Source organism: Chenopodium album, chromosome 18 (genome assembly GCF_948465745.1).
Source record: "Chenopodium album chromosome 18, dcCheAlbu1.1, whole genome shotgun sequence".
Taxonomy (NCBI): Eukaryota; Viridiplantae; Streptophyta; class Magnoliopsida; order Caryophyllales; family Amaranthaceae; genus Chenopodium; species Chenopodium album.
Window position 1 is genome coordinate 37,745,413 of NC_137851.1, and position 25,910 is coordinate 37,771,322.

Consider the following 25,910-nt stretch of genomic DNA (forward strand, 5'->3'; position numbering starts at 1 on the left):
ATCCTTCAGTTTTTTCCTGCCTTTCACAATGAATAATATATCATATGAATTGTATTATCATGTAATGTCCTTCTTTTTACAAAATTGAAGATAATATTCTACTACCTCCGCTTTTTATTAGTTGACACGTATTCCTTTTTGGGAAATTTCTTTTTAGTTGACATGTTTCCATTTTAAGTAAACTTTGTATTGTTAAATGTTAATTTTACCCCTCTTTTTCTCCACCCCACAATAGTTTCTCTCCCTCCTCTTCCCTGACTAGCTAACCCGCATTATCTCTCCTCTGTTACGAGCACCACCATGGTCCATAGACACCACACCACAATTGCATTTTCTCACTCCTCTTTTACTAATATTATGACGTGGGGAAAACTATGTCGTTGAACTAATCCTCCCTACGGTCAAACAAATTTAAAATCACTCAACTACCTAAATACAAGTATAGAGGTAAGTCAAGGGTCGAACCACTAGGAACGGTTATGTTCAAGTATTTCTAATTAACGCCTAAGCTAGGTCGAAGTTTAAAGTGAAAGGTAACATTATTCTACTTCCTAAATCAAGAACCAAACAAATGAAACACTAGGGAGTGGGGATCAACATGCATTCATGATAATCAAGCTAATTAGGGAGTCAAGCAATCCAAGCAATGCAAAGACAAATAGTAGGAGCAATTAGGGGCATTAAACTAATCATCCTCACACTCTCTAACATAGATTTCTCTAGTGCTAAACAATATGAAGAAACATAATCAAATACTCAACTAATTATGATCAAACCGATATCAAGTGGTCATGTCAATCAATTCAATCATGCAATCAATGCTAGCAATCATGGTTAGCTACTCCAATCAAACTTATGCAACTTGCAAACCTCTATGAATCAATTTAATCACAACACAAGAACTACTCAAACTCCCAAATCAACCTCAATCCATCAACCACACATGTTTACCCACACCCTAGCAAGTAAACTACTCAAGAAACATCATCATCAAATCTACTATCAACTATAGAGAACAAGAATCAACAAAATATCAAGAACAATTACTCTAATCAAACATCAAATATCAAAATCAAACCAAACAAACATCAAATTAAACAAAGCAATTGAATGAGATAGAGTTTAGAAATGCTCATTGATAATTAAGATGATCTCCAACACAATTGTCACACTTGCATCTTCAATCTCTCAATCACCATTGAAATTCTTCACTTTCTCTCTCTAAAACTACTCCTAAGCTAGCCTAAACTAGAGAGAGAAGCTCTCAACCTAAGAGAGAGAAAACTATTCTAAAACTAAGGAATTACATGAATCAAGAAAAAAGGAAACAAAAAACTATATAAACAAAAGAATAAAAGAAGCTTAAAAATCGTGAAAGACCAGGAAACCCGCGCCCGCGGAGAACTCGGCCGCGCCCGCGGAGGAAGACGGAAACCCCGATAGCCGCGCCCGCGGCCCAAGCCCGCGCCCGCGGGGCCAAGGCCCGCGCCCTCGGGGAGCCCTCGGGACAACCGCGGGTGCTTACTGCCCAAAAACGGCAGTTTTGGAGCTGCAGCAACCCCGCGCCCGCGGGTACTGTATCCCGCACCCGCGGCAGAATTTCAAGGCTAACTTCGGAAGGCTGTAACTCAATCTATAAATCGTATGAGGGCGTGCGACCTATCATTGGAAAGCTCTTTAAGTCTAGTTTTCAACCCAACTTGAATCACATCAATCCGAGTTGTAGAAATTGAGATATGGCTGAAACAATGAACAAAGGTCCTATTTGAAACTTTGCAATCCTTCGTTTTCCTTTGTTTCAAACTCAAATTCAATTCCGAAAAGTGCATATTGATGCTAGTGGGTGCTATTTTCAATTTCCATGCATATGGCCCGCGACGTACCTACAAACAACACAAAGAAACAGAGAAGTGAGAGAAATAGCCGAGAAATGAATAAAATGATAAGAAAACCATTAAAAGCATGCATTTCTCTAAACGAACACAAAATAACCCAAATCGAGCATTATTATCTATAAACACGACACAAACGACTAAAAATGAGCATAGAAATATAAAGAAAACATAGCCTAAAGGTGCCATAAATGGCACGGATCAAATTACATTTCATATTTTTCTCTCCTCTCACTTCCCTTCTTTCTTCTTGGACTGTGAACGGGACCCTTGCAATGGTAAATTTGAGGGTAATTCTTGCAATTAGCTTGATAAAGAGGCTAACATTTCATTGTAGGGGGAAAGGCTTGGTGGTGTTTTTATTTTCCGCCATTATTGATAAGAGCTAGCTATTTTTTGGAAAATTTCTACTTTTTTTAAGTGTGAGCAAGCATTGAACTACCACCTCCACAACAACCCAATGACCACCTCCACAACAACCTGATGACCACCTCCACAACCACCTCACAAAGATTTTAATTATTTTTTGAACTTTTTTCTTTTACTTTTAACTTCATGTCTTTGACTTTAATACTAAATCCCTTTACTTTTAAATCGAAAATCATATTTCTGACTATTTTTTTGAACTTTTATTCTCTTAAATTTGTTCCTTTTACTTTAATGATAATTTCATTTACTTTTGGATTAATTTCTTTTACTTTAACATTATTTTTCTTTACTTTAAAATCGAACACAATATTTCCACAAGACTTCATTTTCTAAACATTTTTCTTTTACCTTTAACTGAAGTCCTGTTACTTTAACATTATTTTCATTTACCTTTTGATTGAATAATTCTACTACTTCAACTTAGAGATATAATATGTATTCTTCATACAAACATACTACTTAAACCTTCAAACTAATGTTTTGGATTAATACTATACAACTTAAAGTACTCTAATGCCTATGATATATTCAAATCTATTAAAAACATTTACAATTTTTCACATGCTTTTTTTACTTTCTTCTCTTCCCAACCCTCAACATTTGTTAGCAGTTTCTCTTGCATTTGATTGTTATCATTGAGAATTGGTCAAGTACTGTTTTTATATGATGGTGTGTCAATCTTTGAAATTCATGTGAAAAACAAAAGATTAAGCTTAGTTTTAATAAATTATGCTCTAAGTAATCCATATAACTTAAAGAATTTAAGGACTTTAGAAATAAGTATGGTAACTTACCTTTTTTATGGTTCCCAATCCTATTCCATTAACACCATCATACATCTTCATGTGCAGCATTAGATAGCTTCCTAAGTAATTTTCTTGTCTTTCTTTAACAGAAGTTCAATTATTCTCAACTTGTAGGATAACATATCATTTGCCTTTAGATGCTTTCTTTTTATAAACAACTTCTGCATTTGTATGATCTGCAATGGAATGAATATTAATGTAATATGATACATTGAAAAATGAATTTGATGACATTTTTTTAATCTATTTATTCTTTATCGTTTCGAAGATAAAACTCTGTACAGGCTCATATTCATCCGTGTTCTCTTATAGTGTTGTTCAAATGATCAATTGTTTCATTTTTGAAGTTTATGACAGCAAGAAATTAATGATCTTCCTTCTTCAGAGGTATAAATACCTATGCATAAAAAATATTTACACATATTTACTTTAAATCTGTTTTTTATTACTTTAAACATATATTTTTCTACTTCAAATATTTATCCTATATCTTACACATTCAGCTGCATCCAAATCCAAGGATTGTGATTTTGTCCAATCAATCCATAGTTTTTTGCAGACTTGTTACTCCTTTTTTCCAATGTGCATTCAAACACATAGTTAAAGCATCCTGTAATAAAATTCCCAAGTTTATTTCACATATTTATACAATGCATAATTTTATATTATAAAAGTAAACGTAAAAAACTTACCATGAAGTCAAGTCCAAATAAAAAATCTGACCATGTCATTTTCAGACCTCTCTTTTTGCCTTTCATTGTTATTAAGGTGGTTTGACCAAGCAGTGATTAGATTAGTTAAAGCTTTCCGTCCATTCATTGAGCAAAGTGTTACAATCTTCCCTTATTATTTCAATTGAATCTCCAAACCAACCTACTATTTCGCTGTAATTTTAAATTAAATTTATGCCAAACAATTTAATATATAATGCAACATGAGTATTAGTTTATTTGCAAGTATAACACATACCTCTTATTTGGAAAGTTTTCATCATCATTTATTGTTAAGTAGTCAATCACTTAGTTACATTTCAAGCTCATGTTTTCCATTACTTGTGTGTTTTCAAGAAATTAGAAACATATATCATATCTTTCATCCCTTTCTCCTACTCAAGTTTTCTAACTACTCTGAACCTTGAAACTTTTTCCATAAGAATTTCTCTTTTAGTGTTTTTCTCTGCCAAAGCAAGTGCAACAAAGATTTCTGCACGATATACCTTTCTCTTATTTGCTAAATCAAGGTCGGAATCAAAAGGGACTCCAGTAAAACACAACATAGCATCATTGCAAAAACACCACAATGAAGAGTATATTTTTGTGTTTTCCACTTGAAATTAACTTCAAACTCATAATCTAGTATTCATCAGCTGAAGTTTGACATTGCCTCCACCTATAACATTTGTAAAGCAATATATAAGTAAAACAAATTTATAGTATAGTTTACTTTGAATAACATATGTATTACTTTAATGAGAACATCATTTACTTTATATTTTATCTTATTCTTTTCACATGCATAATAATGTATACTTTTAATACAAACTTATTTACTTTAATAGTAATGTCATTTACTTTATATTAATAATAATTTACTTTTGAGAAATTAAAAAATCTTACCACAAGAGATGCAAGAATTTTGTAGAAAGGCTTATGCCTGTCATCATACTTCCTGTTATCCAAGTAATGAATGGTATCTTTCAACAAGTTAACCACTACCAAACTATAGTGGTTACTCAGACAAATTGGAACAAAGATTTGTCATTAAAATTACACTTATTAGTCTACAAATTCAAAATCATAATGCCTTATAATGTAGTTTAATTGACATAAATAATCAAACATACCAACTGAGCTATCATAATTTTCTCCTTTGCGTCACAGAGGCACATCTTATCATACCATGCCTGATTCAATTCTGCCACATGTGTTGAAGGAGATTGTTTTTGTTTTTCATCTATTTTTGGAGTTGGCTAGGATGGATTTTGTAACATGAGAGACAGCTCTAGAGATCTATGTGTATTAATGAGGACATAAAACATGTTATTAGATCATATACGTTTAATTACGTATTTAGCTAAATATTTAATTTAACGCTTACATTGTGGTCAATGCTAAAGAAAAAACATGATGGATTTTCTTTCAATCGTGAATCATTCATAAGAAATGACCAACATTGAACTATATTGGATTTATCATTTGAGGGGGGGCAGTTAGAGCTAGGGATACTGTGTCATCCCTTGTTATCATGAGAAGAGATTTATATTTCACAAGTTCTTCACTGTGCACATTTAAATGTTTATAAAGTAAATAAAATATTATTTAAAGTAATTGAAATATTAACTAAATTAGATAGAATATTTTTAAAATTAAAAAATTTCATAACTTACTATTAGAATGCACTGTACTTCACAAAGCAGTAATCAGCCACTACTTGATACAGCTCTGGCATTTCATCCATTCTTGATTTGTTGCTTCTCATCGACTTTATGGAAACGAAATCAATTTCAACATCTTTTTCTCCACAATCTACATTGATTTTTATCTTTGAAGCTATCTCTTGGTGAGTGTTCTTATGCACAATGGTTTCTTCTATAACATGTTGTTTATCACTACCACCTGAAATAAAACAACAAATGTAGCATCAAAGAAATTATACACCATCTACTTTTAATTAATATGAATTTACTTTTATACAATATTTACTTTCTTTTGTTAACAACTTATTTTCAATTGTTTTTTCTGTTGCTTTCTTTGTAAGATTTGGCTGTTTCTCTTGAGCAACAGTATCCTTTAGGTTAGTCTCAGTGACCGAGCTTACTAAATTAGTAAGGTATTCATGAATATAATCACCATCAACTGCCTGGTTTGCAGTATTTGCATCATCTGCTACATTAACTTTAGCTTCCTTCTCTTGTTCCTTTTCATCCTTCTCTTTCTCCTTCTCATCTTTCTCTTTATCCTCTCTATTTTCTTCCTTCTCCTCTTTGTTTCCATCCTTCTCCTTTCGTTTTTGTCCTCTTCCTTTTCCTCCTCTTTTTCAAAATCTTCATTATCATCATCCAAATTGATAGAATTATGTACAAATTTTGAAGGATCATCTACATCCTCTTGATTATCTCCATCATAATTTGGATTAGTTTCAGGATTTTTATGTTGCTCCTTCTATGTTGATAGAAACACATTAGATACATCTCTCAAATCATTGTAAATCTTCACTATTTCATCAATATCCCTTGCACTCTAGGGTCTTCTATCAGCCTTTGTGTTTAGAAAATAGTTGAGAATCCGATGCAGACAAACTCGCTTTTTGCTTTTTATGCCTATCTGTTATGCAGTTTATACGCTCGGCATGTAACATTGAAAAGAGTGTTGAATCTCTAGCAAAAAAAAACAGATTTTCTTCAACTTTCTTCACATAAATAACAAAAAATTATTACTACAATACTCTTGATAAATAATACTATTTACTTTTAAAGTTAATTTATCTACTTTGCATTGTATTTTATTTACTTTTTTTTTAGAATTTACTAAACATTATTACTACTAGAATAGTGCTCTTTCTCTCTCTCTCTCTCTCTCTCTCTCTCTCTCTCTCTCTCTCTCTCTTTTGTTCCACTAGTTTTTCTCCTAATTGTAATATACTATTCTTTTTGGTATGAATGAAAGCCTCGTCTAGTTAGTCACACAATTATACATACCCTTGCAAGGATGCCCAACCCTTACATCCACATAACTACACACACCCTCGTAATGCCAAGCTCAAACAGCCACACAACTACATACACACCCTTGTCTAGGATGCCTATCAGCGTAGATGTATTAATCTAGGCTCAAGAAGCTCATAATTCATGCATAGTGAATGTTAGGGGAATTAAAAAGTAAATCAAAAAGTCAAAAGTAAATCAAAATATCCTAAAAACAACACCATAACAACTATGCTAACTAGTTACAATTTAGGCAGACAACTAGGTTAATCACAGTTGTTCAAATTATTTGTAACGTTGATCACACTTAAGCTAAAAGCATAGCATAAAATTCATTCCATTAATTCAGGCATTTCATTAAACGCTTAGTTTGCAATTAATTAAAGCAAATAAGAAATTAATTTACTTAAAGAAAATCTTTTCAAGTTACAATAATAATCGCATCATGTTAGAGCTAGAAAAAATAATCGCATCATGTGCAGCCTCATGTATCTCATTGTCTGTCATAACACCATTTGGAATGTTAAAAGACACTAATCTTCTCTCTCTGTCAACAAAATTCCTATATGCAGTCTCAATAACATCACCTAGGTATGATTGTTGACCTCCTTTTTTACAAACCGGATACAAAACCTTCTAGATTTCTCCTTGACCAAATAATGCTTTTGCTTCACTTGCAATTCTTTTTCTTACTTTCTCATTTGTCCAATGTTTGATCAAGGGTAATGTTGTTGGTTCAGGCTACCCTCTAAATGAAAGGTGATTAAAGCACACAATCTGAAGAATCAAGACACATACACTGAATCCTGTTCTTGATTCCTTATGCTTGTTTTTCTTGAAGCTCCCCACTTCTTTGCATGCACAAGTTATTGAGTACATAACCACATTAATCCAGGTTACGTATTTCTTTTACATTGTCTGCATAGTTGATTATCTTGTAATCTATCACTTTGTTTACAATAGGGGCCAAGAATGTACTGCAAACATACATCACAAAAAACCTTTTAAAATGATCCCCTCCTTCCTTTAGAATCTTTATTTTGTTCTCCAAATTATTCACAAAGATGTCCTCGCTGTCTGGAATTCCTAGCTTCTTCTTCCATTCCTTTTGAATCACCATGTTTGCTATAGGTTTCTTCCTTAACTGATAAGTTAACTTGTTTTCTGTTACATTTGGAAGCATGAAAACATCTTGAACATCATAGGAACTTACAGAGAACTCCTTCATCATGTCAATCTTGAACATGCAACTGTTTTCATTAAAATGATGACAAAGCCATGGAAGCATCTTTGTTGAAACTTTTGTCAGTTTTAGTTCAAGCAAGCCTCCAAATCAAACACTTATGACATCTAATCTCCGTCTCTCACTAAAATCCTTGATTATATTAAATACTACATTTGGTCTGCAGTGTATTTTCTTCATGTCTAGATTACCATCATCATCGTCACTTCCTTCTTTAACCTCTATAACTTCTTGTACCTCCTTATCTGACCTATCAAGCTTCATTTTCTTCTTTAAATGAGCTTTTGTATTTTTCTATATTTTTCTAATGATCCATCAGATTCTTCATTCTTATCTTATTCTGGTTCATAATTGCTATTTTTAACTTCAGCTTTTGTTCTTTTTTTGGTTTCTATAATTTGTTAAACGAGAAGATATTAAAACATTTACTTTTAAAATTAAAATATTCAAGACCAAACAACCTTATTCACAACATATCAATCTAACTTTAGGTCCTAATACAATAAACTTTTATAAACATTCTGAAGGTTCTAGTTCCTTAAGCCTTCTCTTTATCAGTATTTGCTTTTTTGAAATCCTTTGAACTTTAGCACCTAATACAGTTAAGTTTAACAATGAGTTTATGTTAATACAAGGTGTATATACATATAAAACATGTTGAATAACTTTAAAAACATATATTTACTTTATAAGAATTTTAATTTACTTTATTAAACTTATTATTTACTTTTATGACCAATCATGTAGTCATATGCATCATAATATTTACATTGATATCATAGACTTATAAAGGCAAATGGTTTACTTTATAACTATTTTTATTTACTTTAAAATGAATCTTTTACTTCAAGATAATGTACCTTTAATTGGAGATTGCTTTGAATTTGCAAGTTTCTTTGGAGTTCTCTTCAGTGTTGCAGGAGCTTTCTTGGCAGCAGGAGCAGTTTTTTTTTCTGCAGGAGCTTTCTTTGCTGCAAGAGATTCCTTTTGAGGTTTTTTTGCAACATTTTTCTTTGTAGTTTTCGTCATTTTAATCTGCATGCAATTCAAAATAAAATGAAATGCTTTCTCGATTTATACTTGATGGTTTTACACTACCTAATATGTATACTTTCAAAACAACTCTTGTTATTATAATAACAGCCATAAATGATTTCTATACATGCACCATTTTGCAACAAAAAAACCAATCCTCATTTCAACCACATCAATTTCTTAATTTTTAAACAGGCCATGATAGCTACAGATCATACAATAATTCATTAACTTTTAATCAATTTAAAGTTACTTTTAGTCAATTTCTATATACTAGTAAAAATAAAGCACCCAAAATTACTCAAAGGAAACTACTCCAAATTAATGATTTTATTTTGTTGACTTTGAATAATTTTATATCAACTTTTATTTTATTTCTACTGACTATTATCAACAATTATTCAAAACTTAACTAAAATTACTCGAAATTAGTAGCAATAGAACCAAAATTACTCAAATTCGTCAAAATAAACAGATTTAAATTTTTACCAGTATTCTTCAAAAAAATCTGATATAAATTTATACCAAAATTCATTTAAAAAAAAAAAAAAAAAAAAAAAATTGATCTAAATGTATGGCAAAATTTTTAAAATAAATAAACCTTTGATTCAACTTCGAATTAACTTCTAATAAATTTTAAACTAAATTATAACAAATTTACCAAGAAATTAGAAGTAAATCAAACGACATTGGAACAAAAAATAAACAAAATTCCAAAAATACATGACAAAACGAACTTTGAAAAACAAAAATTGAACTTCGAACTACTCCGATTCAACTTCTACTACTTCAAATTCAACAAATTCAAGAAAAAAAAAACAAAAATAAGTAAGAAATTGCAACAAAATTAAACGAAAGAGTATGAACTTCAAGTTTCGAAGTAATACCTAATATTCACCAATTTTTGCTAATTTTAGAAAATTTTTGTTCCCAATCTGAAGAATGTAGATAGTAGAACTTGAAATTGTGATTATATAGCAAAATTAAACAGTTGAAATTGGCGGTTATGGCGGTTTTTCAAAGATTTTGAGAAGTTGAAAATGGCGGGGTAGAGAGAGAGAAGAGAGAGAAAATGGCGCTTGAACTTTCGTGCTTCATTTAAGTTGTTTGAATTAGGTCGTTAGATCGCACGCCTCTTCTCTTAAATACGACGGTCCAGATTAGTTCCTATTTCCTATTATAGGATTGGTTCTCATTATATATATATATATATATATATATATATATATATATATATATATATATATATATATATATATATATATATATATATATATATATATATATATATATATATATATATATATATATATATATATATATAGGGTCAGGATCCAGTGAGAACAGATCCTTATGTGAGAACACTACTAATATATGAGAACAAATCTAGGCCTTAGGATCAAACATCATCAACAACTCACATCAAACGCGCCTCTATAATGGCAAAATAGTAATAAAACCAAACTTTTCCCTCTTTATTGAAAACTACTTACTGCTCATCACAAGAACTTAGGCGGAAAAACTTATGAGCTCTAATCACAATTTCAATGAGATTCAAGGATTTTGAGCACAAATCCGTTTACTTTATGTCAGATTTCAGCAACAACAAGAATCAACAAGCTTCATTGAACAATAAATAAGTAAGTGATGTTCTTAACTTTGGCTAGTAATTTTCAAATTTCATGCTCTTTATTTTCAGATTTTCATTAGAATTTTCAAATAGAGTGATCTTAATTTAATTTAGTGAAGTTTTAAATTTGATGTTCTAACATTTGATTTTAGTGTTTTGAAATTTCGAATATGAATGCTCTTAATTTTGGTTATTCAAGTTTGATATTCTAATTTTCCTTGATTTTTGACTTTGAGTGTTCTCAATTTAGGGTTTTTGTTAACATTTTCTTATTGCATGTTAATCTTTGTTAATTTTTGTTAAATTTCCTATTGAATGTTCTTGTTTTGGTAATTTCTTTTCAAGTCATTCGAAAATTAATGTTATAAATTTGATAATTTTAGATATGTAAAATGAGCAAATTTAAATATGCAAAGTAATATAGTACAAATAAAATTAAGAATTTCACAGCTTCAGTCATATGTTTCTGTTGGTTATTTAAGCTTATGTGATAACTAAATCTGAACCACGTCAATATATTTTTGCTTATGTAATTTACTTTTGAGTTTATGTCATTTACTTTTGAGTTGATGGAAGAGGTTGAGTATTATTTGGTTGTGTGGAGAGTTGCTATGTGGGGTGTTATGTTTGGTAGAAGCATCAAGACTTATTTGTTGTGGACTTTTGGCCTTAGGCGTTGTGTGAGTGGTGTGGGCTATCTATGGCCAGGGAGGATAATGTGATGCTGTGTCACTAGCTGTTGTTGAGTGGGTTAGGCAGTTGGGCATGTGGTATATTGCAGGATAGCTGAGGCTAGCATCAAGTGGGTGGAAAAGAAATGGCGTTATGAATATTTTTTTGGTTAGTGTTGAGCTATGGTTAGTTTTTATGAGTCAATTCCTTGGTTATGTAAGAGTAACTATATCGTTGTTCAATATTCATTACTGTCGAGGTAATTTCTTGTTACAATACACATATGAGATGATACCTTATTGATAGCTAGGATATATTCCATTTTCAAGTATACATTAAAGTTTTCCTTAATAATTAGTTGTAGTTTTGTTATTTACATGCTAATTGAGTGTAGTTTTCAGGTGTAAGCTCTTTAAGTATACATTAAAGTTTTCCTTAATAATTAGCTAAAGTTTTGTTATAACATAGAAAATGATTTAAAACATATGATAAAACCTATTAGCTCAATTGATAGAGCACTATGCAAATGCATATGGGATGTAGGTTCAATTCCTACATAGGTTATCTCTATAAACAAAATTAATTAAAAAAATCAAATTCGTACTAAATTATATGAGCAAAAAAATGGTTTGAAATGATTTATAACTATATAAACTTTATTACAATTAAACTCTCATACAAACTTGTGTCTCCACATTACATAAATGAACCTACGTGGGATTCGACCTCACATCTTTTGTGCATTTGCACAATGCTCTACCCTTGAGCTAGTAGGCTAATGTACTTAAAACATTCAAACACACTCACAAATGAGCATTAATTTTTGAAAAAATGAGCAAGAACCATTTGCTCATTTACAAATGAGCATTGAATTTTTTTTCTTTTCTCATTTGACAAGTAAGCAAATAGTTAGTTGCTCATTTGTCAAATGAGCAAACATTTCTTTAATCATTCATTAAATCAACAAGCATTTCTTTGCTCATTTGTGAAATGAGTAACAATTAGTTTGCTCATTTATCAAATAGCCAAATAATTAGTTACTCATTTGTAAAATAAGCTAACATTTCTTTGATCATTTGGGAAATGAGCAATCAATTTTTTACTCATTTAGCAAATGAACAAATAGTTAGTTGCTCATTATTTGTTAATTGAACAAATACTTAGTTGCTCATTTGTCAAATGAACTAATAGTTAGTTGCTCATTTTTCAAATGAGCTAGAAAACATTTTTTAATCATTAATCAAATCACCAAGTATTTCTTTGTTCATTTGTGAAATGAGCAATCAATTATTTGCTCACTAGACAACTGAACTAATATTTCTTTACTCATTTGTCAAATGAGCAAATAGTTCGTTACTCGTTTGTAAAATGAGTAAATCTTCCAAAAAAACGCAAGGTATAAAATTCACCATAATAAATAAAGAAAAAAAAAAGTCACCATAATATAACCACCACAAAAGTCACCACAAAAGATCCAATTTTGATTCAAATATAACCACTATTTTTACATCATTTAAAGACTAACAAAGATCTAATTTCGATTCAAACTAAGTATCTAATTTCGATTCAAATTAACACTACCAAACTACTTACATGTTGATAAATCTTTCTTTCTCTACTTCCCTAAACTAAGAAAGTCAAATCAACACCACCAAGTATCTAAATCAACACCACCAAGATTCAAATCAACACTATTAATTTTTTGCTCATTTAGCAAATGAGCAAATAGTTAGTTGCTCATTTGTCAAATGAGCGACTACTTAGTTGCTAATTTAACAAATGAGCAAAAAATTAGAAGTTCATTTGTCAAATGAGCAAATAACTATTTGCTCATTTGACAAATAAGCAAACATTTCTTTAATAATTCATTAAATCAGCAAACATTTCTATGCATTGATGATAATCTCTTATTGGTGATATAGCCGAAATTGATTCTTGATACAGAGGTCTCCTTAATCAGGCAAACTATGCATAATTGGCAAATGAGCAATCAATATTTTTCTCATTTGTCAAATGAGCAAATACTTAGCTGCTAATTTAACAAAATGAGCAAAAACTTAAATGCTCATTTGTCATATGAGAAAATAGTTAGTTGCTCATTTGTCAAATGAGCAAATAATTATTACTTATTTGTAAAATAAGCAAACATTTCTTTGATCATTTGGGAAATGAGCAATCAATTTTTTGCTCATTTAGCAAATGAGCAAATAGTTAGTTGCTCATTTGTCAAATGAGCAAATACTTAGTGCTAATTTAAGAATTGACTGCAATTCCAAACAGAACATACATTTCATCAGACCAAGACATATGTTTATCTTTACCAATCAACTAACTATTTAAAATGTCATACATTTTATCAGACCAAGACATATGTTTATCTTTACCAATCAACTAACTATTTAAAATGTCATACATTTCATCAGACCAAGACATATGTTTATCTTTACCAATCAACTAACATACATTTCATCAGGCCAAGACATATGTTTAGCTTTACCAATCAACTAGACTACACTATGATATCAAATTATAATACACGTGGTTGGAGAGCAGATGGTGTCAAACATTTGAAAAAGTTGCTCTAAAGTGGAAGTGCTCAAGATGTTTCAGAAACAATCAAAACATCAGGGACTTGCTCTTCAGTAAGATCTTTATCTTTTGCTCTATAGTTGGCTCAATTAATTAGTAGATGTGCTTTGTAAACACTATGCAGTAGTTTCCAACTCTATTGATTTGTGGTTGTTACAACCCTATAATCAGCACTATAGGCAACTTTGGTCTAACATTATATCAAATGATATACAACTTTGTAGAGGACCGACTTGCTACACTAAAAAATGTCATAAAGGAGCCAGAGTTGGACGATTGGAACTTGTATCTAGGTAAAGCAAACATTTTCATCGGTTCATGTGTTTCTTTTCTTCCTTTACTTCAACAAAAGTCCAAACCTGATTATTGCTTTATCATTATCATAATCATAATCATATAATCAGGTGACTAGGGCTATAACACCCAAAATGAAAGGGAAAAGGCAAGGAGCATCCCTAGAATTTTCATGCTTGAGCTTTTCGAATTAAGTAAGAAGCTAAAATAGATTCACAATTTATTCTAATGTAGTTATCTATCTTGCTCACTGCAATTAGTGCACAACATTTCTACTTAAACGTACTACACTGCAGTTCATCAATTATCTTCTTTTATTGTATATCCAAATCGTAGAGCTTGCTGTGATAATTTACACATTGTAATTACTGAGTATTTCTGAAGTTCTTCTAACACACTCTGTGTTTCGAACTCATCAGACAACCACAACATAACCAAAAGGAAAAATTAAACAAACACAGCTATGAAACAATAACTGACTAGAGAATACACTATTTTGGAGTAACAAAAAAAGTTCAAATCGAAATCCTAGTCCTAGAAATTGTAAAACAAAAGCCTAAATCGAGCAATTAAAATTGCAAAATTGAAAACATATAATTGAAGAATCCCTAGAATAACAATCAAAATCACAAATACACAAACAAATGATCAGGAAAACCCTAAAATTCGCAATCAAAATCACAAAAAACTTGTTACAAAAACGAAAGTAAATCGAAGAAATATAATGATAACAAAAATCAAATCAGAAAAACTAACCGCCAATAAACTTTCTTGAGCAATGAGCAAAGATTAGAAGTTGGATTTTGAGAAGTGAGGATCTGCGAAAATCAGGAAAATCACAAGAGAGAGCGCACAAGAGGAGAGAGAAAATGTATTGAAGAGAGAGAAAGTGAAAATGAAAAATGAGAAGATTGAGGGTATTCATTCAAGCTTTGAAATTACACATTTAACCTTAATGAGCGAGTTGATAAGAGCCGTCAGATAACCTCAATTCAAAGGTCTAGATTTGTTCTCACATAAATTGGGGTTGTCACATAAGGGATGTGGTCTCATATGATCCCATATATATATATATATATAGAATCAAGATCATGTGAGAACCAAGTTGAATAATAGGAACTATCTAGGAACCTATCTAAGCCGTCCATCGCGCTTCATCTTACGGCCTGTAGTTCACCCGCTTTATTAAGGGTAATTTCGTAATTTTAGTCGGTGAATGACCTTCGTTCTAATTTTCTGATTTCTTTTATCTCTCTTCGTCACACTTTCTTTCTCTTCCTGCGATTTCTCTCTCCTACGATTTTTTTCTTTGTGGTTCCTCTCTTATCAAATTCTTGATTTTTTTGTGCGGTTTTCGTTGCTAGTTATTTCTGGACAAGTAAGTTGTTTGATTTCGTTTATCTTTTCTCTTTTCTTCAGTTACGATTTGTGTTGTTGTGTTTCAATCAATTTGAATTTGAAATTAGGGTTTTCGCTAGATTTTGTTTGTTTAACTTGTGTTTTTGTCATTTTTAATTAGATTAATGATTAAATGTTGTAGTGTTTGTTTTTTAAATGATTCGAATTTTTATATTATTTTGTTTGATCAAGGTTTTTTGTTTTATGTACTTGAATGAGAGTTTTGTTTTTAAATTGTTTGATTTCTATGTATTATTGCACTGTTTGATTCTCTAAATTACTGTAATGTTATTGATTTGGTGGTCTGCCTAATTAAGCTAATTCGTGGTTAAAAATCTAAAGAAGTCATTGATTATATGTTGCCTTCTCATTGCAATTCAAGTTTCTGAGTTGATATTCACTAAACTGTGTTTTCATGCTCTATTGTTTCTTGTAAATAGGACTGTGTTTGCAACTTTTTAATGTTATGTAATACTTTTTAATTGTGGTGCTGTTCAGTGGGAGTGTGCGGGCTGGTCAGTAGATAATGTAGAAGCTGTTGTTTGCAGACGTGGAGAATTCATGAATGTGTAGATTGAAAGTGATGCAATCAATATTGTTAAGGGTGTGCGTTAAAGGACAGTGTGTTATGCTCTTATTGTTATTATTTTTGATTGGTTGTATTTAGATCTTCAGTGACGGTAAATTCGATTATATTGTTTACTTTTGTGCTTATATTATTACTTTTGTGCTTATATTATATACTTTTTGAGTTGGTAATGATTAAATTTCGCATATTGTAACTCAGTATTTTTATGACATCCACTTCACCATATTGATTTACAGAATTGGTTTTTTTTTTTATTATTTACTTTTGAAATTTTATTTACCTTAAGAGTAATTTTTATTTACTTTGATACACTCATTCCTCAAGCATATAATCTTATGTTTAACAAGGTTGTTGGCCTTGCTGCCCTGCAGCTACTGCCCTTCCTGCCAAGGCTGATGCTGCAGCTGCTGCCCTGCCTGCCAAGGCTGCTGCTGCAGCTGCTGCCCTGCCTGCCAAGGCTGCTGCTGCAGCTGCTGCCCTGCCATGGCTTGCGAGATTGTTTCGTTTACTTATGAGTAATTGTTTATTTATTGTGAATGTTTTATATAGACTAGCAACTCCGCCAGTGGGTTTCCCGCTGCCAGTCCCAAGCCTGGATAAAGGAGGAGGGTTACGGTAGGCCAGTGACAGCCAGTATAAAACTTCGTCACATCCCATGACATGAGCCAAACAGATATTTTCGTGGGGGCGTTCCCTACTCAGCGACGCGCTGCACTTCCTAGACCCGGGTGTAGTGATAAGAATGCAAGGGTTGCTAGGTCGTCGCCCAGAAGCGACGCGCCACATTGCCCGAGTGTGGTGTCAAATGAGCAAGGGCGTGCCATTGGGGCGTTCCCTACTGAGCGACGCGCTGCACTTCCCAGACCCGGGTGCAGTGATAAGTATGTAAGGGTTGCTAGGTCGTCGCCCAGAAGCGACGCGCCATATTGCCCAATTGTGGTGTCAAATAATCAAGGGCTTGGAGTTGGGATCAGGAGGGAGCGTGGGAGAAAAGAATTTAGTTTGCGGATTGGTTCTTGGAATGTGGGGTCTCTTACGGGAAAATCAGCAGAATTGGTAGAAGTAATGAAAAGACGACGCGTGAACATCATGTGCCTCCAAGAGACAAGATGGACAGGAGAAGGAGCTCGAGGCTTGGTTTTGGGGTATAAGGTATGGTATGTTGGGCAAGAAACGAGCCACAGAACAAGGAATGGTGGAGCTAGGAACGGAGTTGGTGTGGTTCTCGATGAGAGGTTGGCAAAAGAGGTGATCGAGGTCTATCGGAAGAACGATAGGTTGATAAGGCTGAAGTTGCTATGTGGCAAGGAGATTGTGAATGTTATCAGTGCTTATGCTCCCCAAGTGGGTTTAGATGCAGAAGAGAAACGACAATTTTGGGAGGACCTAGACGAGGTGGTGCAGGGTGTCCACCACTCAGAGAAGTTATATATTGGAGGGGATCTAAATGGGCACGTTGGGGCGAGCCGAGATGGCTATGAGAGTGTCCATGGAGGCTTTGGGTATGGGCAGAGGGACGCCGGTGGTGAAGCTATTATGGATTTTGCCCAATCATATGATTTAATTTTGGCTAATACTTGGTTTAAGAAGAGGGATTCACACTTGATAACTTTTCGGAATGGAGCAAATGCAACTCAAATAGACTTCCTGCTCACAAGGAGCATAGATAGACAAAGTTGCATAAACTGTAAGGTTATCCCAGGGGAGAGTGTGGTCACCCAACACCGGCTATTGGTAATGACTATTCGTCTGAAAGAGAAGGCGAAGAAAAAAGTTAGACAAGAAGAACCAAGGATAAGATGGTGGACCCTAAGGGATGCAAAAGCTAAGGTTTTTACAGAAAAGGTAATTGAAGAAGCGGATTGGGATGGAGAGGTGGATCCGGACATGACTTGGGTACGAATGAAGAACTGTTTCCTAAGAGTGGCCAAAGAGGTCTTAGGGGAAGTAAGGGGAAGAACTTCGGTACAGAGAGATACTTCGTGGTGGAATGAAGAGGTGAAAGCAGTAATTAAGCAAAAAAGGGAATGCTATCAAGCCTTAGGAAAATGTAGGAGTGATGAAACCTTTGCAGCGTATAAGGAGGCTAAGAGTAAGGCAAAGGCAGCTGTTCGCCAAGCAAAAGAAAAGGCATATCAGGAGGTTTATGAAAAGCTTGATTCCAAGGAGGGAGAAAGGATCATTTATAAGATGGCAAAGAGAAGACAAGAGGCAAGGAAGGATATTGGCATGGTGAAGTGTGTCAAAGATAAGAACCAAATGGTCCTAGTGCAAGAGGAGGGCATCAAGGACAGGTGGAAGGGGTACTTCGATGAATTATTTAATGGAAGTAATGGAGTTGTGATAGGAGATACCTCTATGAGTGATGAAGAAATCAACATGGAGTATGTGCGAAGGATTAGGAGAGTAGAGGTGGAGATTGCACTGAGGAAGATGAAACCTAAGAAGGCGGTTGGCCCTGATGGGGTACCGATAGAGGTGTGGAGGTGTTTGGGTAAGATTGGTATTGATTGGTTAACAAACCTTTTCAACAAGATATGGACGGCTACAAGGATCCCACAAGATTGGAGGAAGAGCACCTTGGTCCCGGTTTATAAAAACAAAGGAGACGCTCAAGATTGTTCTAACTATCGAGGAATTAAGCTTATGAGCCATACTATGAAGTTGTGGGAAAGGGTGATTGAACAAAGGTTGAGGGCATGCACAAGCATTTCAGATAACCAATTTGGTTTTATGCCTGGGAGATCTACTATGGAGGCAATCCATTTGATAAGACAAATGATGGAGTTTTATAGGGTAAAGAAGAAAGATCTTCATATGGTCTTTATTGATTTAGAGAAGGCATATGACAAGGTGCCAAGAGAGATACTTTGGTGGGCAATGTTGAAGAAAGGTATCCCACGAAGGTATGTAGACCTAGTTAAGGATATGTATCGGGATGTGTCAACAAATGTGAGGACATGCGGAGGGTTGACAAAAGATTTCCCTATTACAATCGGATTGCATCAAGGGTCTGCATTAAGCCCTTTTCTTTTTGCAACGGTTCTAGATGAATTAACTAGACCAATTCAAGATGAGGTTCCATGGTGTATGCTGTTCGCAGATGATATCGTTTTGGTGGATGAGACTAAGGATGGGGTTAATGCCAAGTTGGAGCAATGGAGGCAAAGGTTGGAATCTAGAGGGTTTAAGCTAAGTCGGAGTAAGACTGAATATTTGGTATGTCGTTTTGGCACTCAGAGGGGGACAAGCAATGAAGTGGTGAGTTTGGATGGAAAGGATTTGACCATGAGTGAATGTTTTAAGTACCTAGGGTCGATCATCCAGAAGAATGGTGACATTGATCAAGACGTGACCCACAGGATTAAGTCAGGGTGGCTTAAATGGAGAGCGGCCACGGGAGTGTTATGCGACCGCAGCATTCCCTTAAAGTTGAAGGGAAAATTCTACAGGACTGCCATAAGACCAGTGTTGCTCTATGGTACAGAATGTTGGGCTTCTAAGAAAGAGCATATTAAAAAGATGGAGGTTACGGAAATGCGCATGTTAAGGTGGATGTGTGGAAACACTTTAAGAGATAGAATCAGAAATGAGGTTATTCGCAAGAAAGTAGGTGTGGCGGGCATTGTAGATAAATTAAGGGAAAATCGTCTGCGTTGGTTTGGACATGTAAGACGGAGACCCGAGGGTGCACCGGTGCGAAGAGTGGAAGAGTGGGACCATGGAGGGATTAAACGAGGAAGAGGGAGACCAAAGATGACTTGGTTGGAAGGAGTGAGGAAGGATATGAAGTGCATGGATTTACGTGAGGATGAAGTTTTGGATCGTAAGGGATGGAGGAGAAAGATTTATGTTGATGACTACACGGAATAATCAAATTTGGTTCATGTTAGCCGACCCCACTTTTGGGATTAAGGCTTTGATTGATTGATTGATTGTTTTATATAGACTAGCCTACAGCTTCTGTGTGGGGGCTGCTATTGGGTAGAAGTATCAAAGGTATTACGGCATTTTGTTGTGGTCTTGGTAATTGGTCGAATGGTTTGGCAATGCATGGTCCGTAGGGGTGTACGTGTGGTGTTGTATCTCTAGTTATCTTATTTATTTTTGAGTTAGTTTTATTTACTTTTTAAGTTAATGGTAGTTACTTTTGAGTTGTTGCTAGTGACTGAGTGTGGTATATACTTGTGTGCATGGAGTTAATGGTAGTGGCTGCGTGGGGAGTTAATGTGTGGGTAAAAGTCGTGAGGGTGTCAAGGGTTTTCTTTGTAGCCTTGGGTGTTGCGTGAATCATGTGCTCTATGTGGCCAAGGAGCACGGGGCAAAGGGTGTGATATTATGTGTCGGTAGCTGTTGTTTGGGTGGGAAAAGTGTAAATTTGATAAATAATTGTGTGTATGTGTGTGTGTGTGTGTGTGTGTTAAATCATTTTTAAAGGTTTTTCTTGAAGTTTTTCTAGATATATTTGACTAGGGTATTTAAGTTACATTGGAATTAGAGTACCTTTCACTGAGTAAATGAGTAAGACTTCCTTCTATTATCAAATTGATATGCTGTGAACATATAGTCTCATAGTAGCTTTTATGATCTGTTGGCTGATGCACCAACTTCAATTTTTGCTGATCAGTTTTTGTGGGCTGCAAACAGGCTAGACAAAAAATAACTGTGTCTTTTCTGTACTCTGAGTTGGGCATCTTGGTTCTGTAGGAATATGAGAGTGCATCAGCCATCAAGAACCGATGTCTGACCCCTACATTGTGGCGGAGTGTAGCTATCTTGCCAAGGTTGCTGCAGTTGCTGCCCTGCCAAGTTTGCTGCAGCTGCTGCCCTGCCATGGCTTGCTGCTGCTGCTATGCTACTTCTGCTCTGCAACCTGCTACTGCTGCTCTTCCTCCTGCTGCTGTAAATGTTACTTGCGTTTCTGTGAATAAACTATGTAGCCTTGTATAGTTGTATTATAGTTTTGGATGAATTTGTAATATTACAACCAAGTGTTAATATAAATAAGTTTAACGATAAGCTGATGCAATCAGATGCAAAGCCATGTTCAAGTTTAATGAGATCATCAATATTTTTTTTGTTACAATTTTTTTTTTACTTTTGCGACAATTTAATTAACTTTTGTGACAATTTTATGTACTTTTTCTATACTAGCTCAATTGGTGCTCAAAGGAAGTGGGTTCGATTCCCACGTAGGTTATTATAGTTGAAACTATAACTATAATTGTTTAATCATTTTTCTACCAAAATATAAAATCAACTTTTTACACTGATTTATTATTTGCTTTTGAGTATTTTTTACTTACTTTTTGAATTTTTTTTATTTACTTTTGAGTTATTTAGCTTTACTTTGAATGGATAAACAAATCATCAAGATTATGAGTTTTGAATTTCTTTCTGGTGGAATAGTATCTTATGTATGTAGGTCTATTAGTCTAGCTATTTGAGTTGTTTAAAATGATCCAAAGTTCAAAATTGTATAGATTTTTGCAATTGCACAAAAGATGTGGGTTCAAATCCCACGTAGGTTCATTTATGTAACCTAAAGATTAAAGTTTACTTTCGATATAGTTTTATTTACTTTAAATTTGAAAACCTTTACATTGAACTCAATAAATTTGAAAACCTCTACATTGAACTCAATATATTTGTTTTTTACAACTTGACTCATCTTGTAAGGATATGAAAGTCAATGACTCGGAGTTTTTGTGATATAACAAAGTTTCCATAGTCATTTATCATTTCAAGCTAATTTATCTTTCTTATACTTTAGAGCTAATGTGATTTACTTTTAGTTAATTTTGATTTACTTTTGAGCTATTTTGAATCGTTTTAAGAGTGTTTTTATATGTACTTCTAGAGAATCTATGTAGGAATCGAACCTACACCTCTATGCATCCTCATAGAGATCTACCACTTGAGCTAATAGGTTTACTTTAAAGTCCTTTTTATTCACTTTATATTCTTTTTTATTTAGTTTTAGAGACAAGAAATGTATTTCTCGTCATGAGATTTTATTTATTTATTTATTTTTTTTTTTTTTTGGTGTTGACAGAAAGCAGCTGCAGATTTTATTACAGAATGCTAGCAGAATCTAGCATAACAACATCCATTACATTAGGAGCCTTCTCAATCCACACTCTCATCTCCACATACTCTCTACTAGCATGAGCAAGTTTATGGGCAGCAAGAAGCCAACAACATTACCACATCTACTTACTGAAGAGAAATAGATATGATTACAAAGACTAGCCCTGGCAATGTACCCAAAACCAGAAACTTCCTTAAGAAAAGAGTATAGTTTTTAGTTTCAAGGATAACATTGCTACGGCTAGCTTCCATAGCAATTGTTAAGGCATGTCTAGCTACAAACGCTTCCGCAACCTCAACCTCCAAACTACCTTTCATTAAACAACAACAGCCATAATGTCACCCTCACTGTCACGCACAATACCTCCAACACAACATCATTAGTGTTGATTGAAATAATCATTGGTGAATTGAAATGGTTACAATAGTGAAACAGTTATATAATTACACACAACTGCAAGGAACAAAACAATTTAACCACACGTACTGCAGTCAAACTTAAAAAGCCTATGTGAAAGTGCCATCGATAGCAACAAACACAGAGGTGCAAATGCAAAATAGAAACATAACTCACCGATTGCCTTTTTTATCATGCTTACCAAGCTGTTGCAAAACATCAATTTCAATCATTGCTGCCAAAAATATTTGAAGTTAATTATCATTAAAAACAACAACATTAGTATTGATTTTATAGAAGCCAAAGTCAGGGAGGTGCCAAGTCTTGCAAGTACCAGCAGCTGAGGTGCAGCAACCACATTAGCTTTTTCATATTCACCAACCAAATTCATAGCCCTATTGATCACATCCTCAACTTTCACACCAAAATCCTTTAGCACCAATTAGCAAAAAATTTCTATTTACTTTTGAGTCTAATTGTTTTAATTTTACTAATTTTCTAATGACTTTTAAACATAACAAGAAGCACTAACAATTCATATTCACTCAGTTTGTAAGCAAGAGAGTTGAATAATTCTCACCAAAATTACATACTTGAAAATTGATTAAGATTATCTAAGTTGGCCTCATTGAATATCAAAATAAGTAACTATCATAATTCCAACAAAAACAAACAAGGAGGTCAATGATTTGTTTGAAACATCTCAAATCAAATTAGTTTGCAATATTTCTCATAACTAGGGTGGCCTACGCACGCGATGCGCGCAAAGGAGTTGGTTCTTGTGGAGAAATTATATTGGCGTGTATTTACACCTTTGGTTAGGGTGGTAGACCTGCTAGTTTTAATACGTACTATTTGGTTTATGTGCCTATGTGGTGACTTTGTAAAAGTATAAAAAGCCACCAAAATCTTTTATGACAATTATTTTTTGAAACCCTCAAAAGTTTGACACTGTTATTTCAAAATTATTATTAAATAATATTTAATTGATTTGCATCCCTTCATACCTTAAACTATTGTTAGTTTAGAACTCTTAATTGATTTGCATGATTCAATAATATCTAGTGTGTTTTTCTTCAAATGAATTTTTTTTTTTTTTTTTTTTTTTTGAGCTCTGATCATACAGAGTAATAATATGTGAAATGTTCGTTTTAGCTAAAAACTTAATAATCTAAGGGCCTGTTCTGATTCACTGAACTGAACTGAACTAAACTGAACTTATTGGAGCTGAACTGAATATTTTTTGAGAAAAGGGAATTAATAACTGAACCGAGCAAACAATACTAGAAAACTAGTCGAAACAAGAAGGTAGATTTCTGGCTCGGCATTGGAAGAATTCAGCGCGAGAAAATAGCGTCTGTCGCCAGACGATGCCCTGTCGCCAGACGACAAGTATTGTCGCCAGGCGACAGTGCCATCGCTCGGCGCTGACTCTGTTTTCTCAGCACTAATTCCTACATGCCTCTGCTTTCTATTCTTGAATTTTCCAGTTTTTTTCGTAGCGTTATTTCGACTTTAGTTGTGAAAGATATTTTCCTAATTTCCTACGTGTAAAAATCCTATGTTTTTGACGTATTACGGATGGTCTTTCCAATGCGAACCTTTTTATGCTTATGCCAATAATGTCAATCAAAATTACGCACATGAAATACTTAGAACTTTTCGAGTCTCATACACTCATTCTAAATCATTGCCAAAATAAATTTTAGGAATTAAAATAAAAATCCTCCCCAGTGGAGTCGCCAAAAAACTATAGGAAATATTTCAAGCATCCCACACTTGAGCCCCACTGTGATCATACACTTAAGCATGGTGGCGTCCAAAGGGAAGAAAGCTAGAGCAAAAGAGTTGCCAACAAGTTTTAGGAACTTGTAAACCGTTCACAGGGTGAAAGTTACACCCCTTAACGATCCAGGAGATCGTTAACTCCAATAGGTATGGAACCATGACTGGAAGTTCGGGGATGAAGGTACAAATCCAACCTAAAAGAGATTGAACCTGCCCTAATAATAAGCCTCTACTTTATTCTTCTCGTATTCATGTGCGCCTTCTGACTAACATGCAATCAATAGGTTTACCCTAAACCTATTTAATCTATGTTGGTTGAATATTAATGCACAAACAAAACTATTATTAGCGATCGCTTGAATTATAATCATATTAGCCTAAACTAGATTATTAATTATCTTATTAAGCGTGATTACAAGTACAAATTCCCTTTAAACATGCATAAAAGGCGTGATCAAGCAATAACAATAAAAATAAAAATAAATATCAAGCAACATAATAACAATGATGAGTGGTATTTATACCACTCTTTTATCCTTTTCTTTAAGGATTTTTCCCTTCATTTGGCACTTGTTTGAGCCTTTTTCAAGCACTTTGTTTTAGTTTGCTTTGCCTTGTTCCTTTTTGTGTTTTCCCCTCCTTTTCCTTTGTTTTTGGCCTTGCTTTGTCGCTTTCCCTCTTCTCTATACTTATGTTTGTGTATGAGTGTTTGAGTAGGTTGAATGGAGTGCTCGTGTGATCCTGCTCGAGGCTTAGTCAACCTCTTTGAGTGCATTGGAATAGCGGAAGAGAGGAGCATGGATTTGGAGAAGAGTCCGGAGCTTTCAAGAGGAGCGGCCGCTCACCAGAGAGGAGCGCCCGCTCCATTTTCTCATCAGATCCCCTGTTTTCCAGACTTATGGAGCGCCCGCTCCACTAGAGAGGAGCGCCCGCTCCACACCTGGAGCGCCCGCTCCTGTTTGGGAGAGCGCCCGCTCCAGTAAGGCGGCTGTTTTGATTAATACCCTCTAGAGCGTCCGCTCACCCTCGATGGAGCGGCCGCTCTCTTGGGTATTTCCGTGCATTTTAATCTTTCTTTAGAGTAATGTGAGGGGCATATAAAGACCCCTAGTTTTTGTAATGAGGATGATGTACATTTTAACCCTAATCTTATAGAGAGAAAGGGTAGTATTACTCAAGTTATCTTCATGTATGCAACTTTGGTTCAAGTTTCATTTCAATCAATCAAGCAACTTTGCAAGTTTTAATCTTTCTACTATTGCCTATCTAGTAATCTCTATTCCTTTCTCTTAGCTTTGTTTATTTGCACTTTAGTTGTTTATTTCTATCTATTTTGTGGATTGATATCTTTTGGT

The 25,910-nt window shown here is 34.0% G+C and overlaps 1 protein-coding gene and 1 long non-coding RNA gene across 3 annotated transcripts; one reads left to right on the forward strand and one right to left on the reverse strand.

Annotated features, from left to right (window-relative positions):
• Window positions 1-4,106: 4,106 nt before the first annotated feature.
• Window positions 4,107-15,187, reverse strand: LOC145590839 (uncharacterized). The gene is made up of 4 exons (XM_081647228.1): window positions 15,050-15,187; window positions 8,934-9,108; window positions 5,514-5,742; window positions 4,107-4,516 (listed from the first exon to the last, which is right to left on the reverse strand). The coding sequence occupies exons 2-3, from the start codon at window positions 9,100-9,102 to the stop codon at window positions 5,516-5,518; spliced, it is 396 nt and encodes a 131-aa protein (XP_081503354.1). The 5' UTR covers window positions 9,103-9,108; window positions 15,050-15,187; the 3' UTR covers window positions 4,107-4,516; window positions 5,514-5,515.
• A 355-nt stretch (window positions 15,188-15,542) lies between these two features.
• LOC145592397 (uncharacterized) lies at window positions 15,543-21,553 on the forward strand. 2 transcript variants are annotated; one of them, XR_014102402.1, is made up of 3 exons: window positions 15,543-15,671; window positions 16,190-16,371; window positions 20,928-21,553. It is a non-coding gene; the product is annotated as an uncharacterized LOC145592397 (long non-coding RNA). The 2 variants fall into 2 exon arrangements; XR_014102401.1 differs by having other exon boundaries at window positions 20,988-21,553.
• Window positions 21,554-25,910: the final 4,357 nt, after the last annotated feature.

Coding starts and splice junctions, on each gene's coding strand:
- LOC145590839 (XM_081647228.1), bottom strand. CDS start 9,102: ATGACGAAAACTACAAAGAAAAATGTTGCAAAAAAACCTCAAAAGGAA. Junction 5,743..8,933: donor AAAGCAATCTCCAATTAAAG/GTACATTATCTT, acceptor GTTTTATTTCAG/GTGGTAGTGATAAACAACAT.